The sequence below is a fragment of the Penaeus monodon genome, chromosome 21 (genome assembly GCF_015228065.2).
Source record: "Penaeus monodon isolate SGIC_2016 chromosome 21, NSTDA_Pmon_1, whole genome shotgun sequence".
In the NCBI taxonomy this organism is placed as follows: Eukaryota; Metazoa; Arthropoda; class Malacostraca; order Decapoda; family Penaeidae; genus Penaeus; species Penaeus monodon.
Genome location: NC_051406.1, coordinates 26777200 through 26777719, shown reverse-complemented (window position 1 = coordinate 26777719; position 520 = coordinate 26777200). Strand labels below are relative to the sequence as shown.

The 520-nt window shown below is 56.2% G+C and overlaps 1 protein-coding gene across 1 annotated transcript in view; it reads left to right on the top strand.

Annotated features, from left to right (window-relative positions):
- The window catches only part of LOC119586626 (ATP-binding cassette sub-family C member 9-like), a 47046-nt gene that overhangs the window by 12199 nt on the left and 34327 nt on the right, over positions 1-520 (top strand). The window contains exon 2 of the mRNA XM_037935372.1: positions 63-244. Coding sequence (XP_037791300.1) covers positions 63-244 — 182 coding nt within the window. The remainder of the gene's footprint in view (positions 1-62; positions 245-520) is intronic.

The window sequence follows — 520 nt, the reverse complement described above, 5'->3', positions numbered from 1 at the left end:
TGAGAATGGAATCTGCGCAAATATTTTAACGATTTTTTTCAAACATTGCCCTACTTTCGCAGGTCTACAGACGCCACCACTGCGAGGTCCTGGAGATTACGCCCGGAGTGGGCGCTGCCGGCGGCGTGGGCGTTACCTATAAGCATCCGCTTGTGAGCCTGCCGGCCCGCGCCACCTTCGTGTGGTTCCTCGAGCTGCTTCGGCTCGGCTGGCGGCGCCCGCTGGAGTTCTCTGACCTTGGGAAGTAAGTGGCTCGGGGGAGAAGGGGCGTAGAGAGGAAGGATTTAGGAGGCAGGACTTGGGAATGATGGGGCCCGAGAAGGAAGAGACTTGGCACATTAGGGGCTTGGTCGAAGAGGCGCATCCGTTCTACAGTATGTCGCTGGATGATGCGGCTGTGTGGCCGCTTGCTAGCTCTCTTTTGCCCTGACTCTGAGCACATGTCATGTTTCTCTCACATTTTGCTTCCAAGTTCCCTGCTCAGAGGGAACGTGGCTAACGCAACTGTAGATTAGATGGT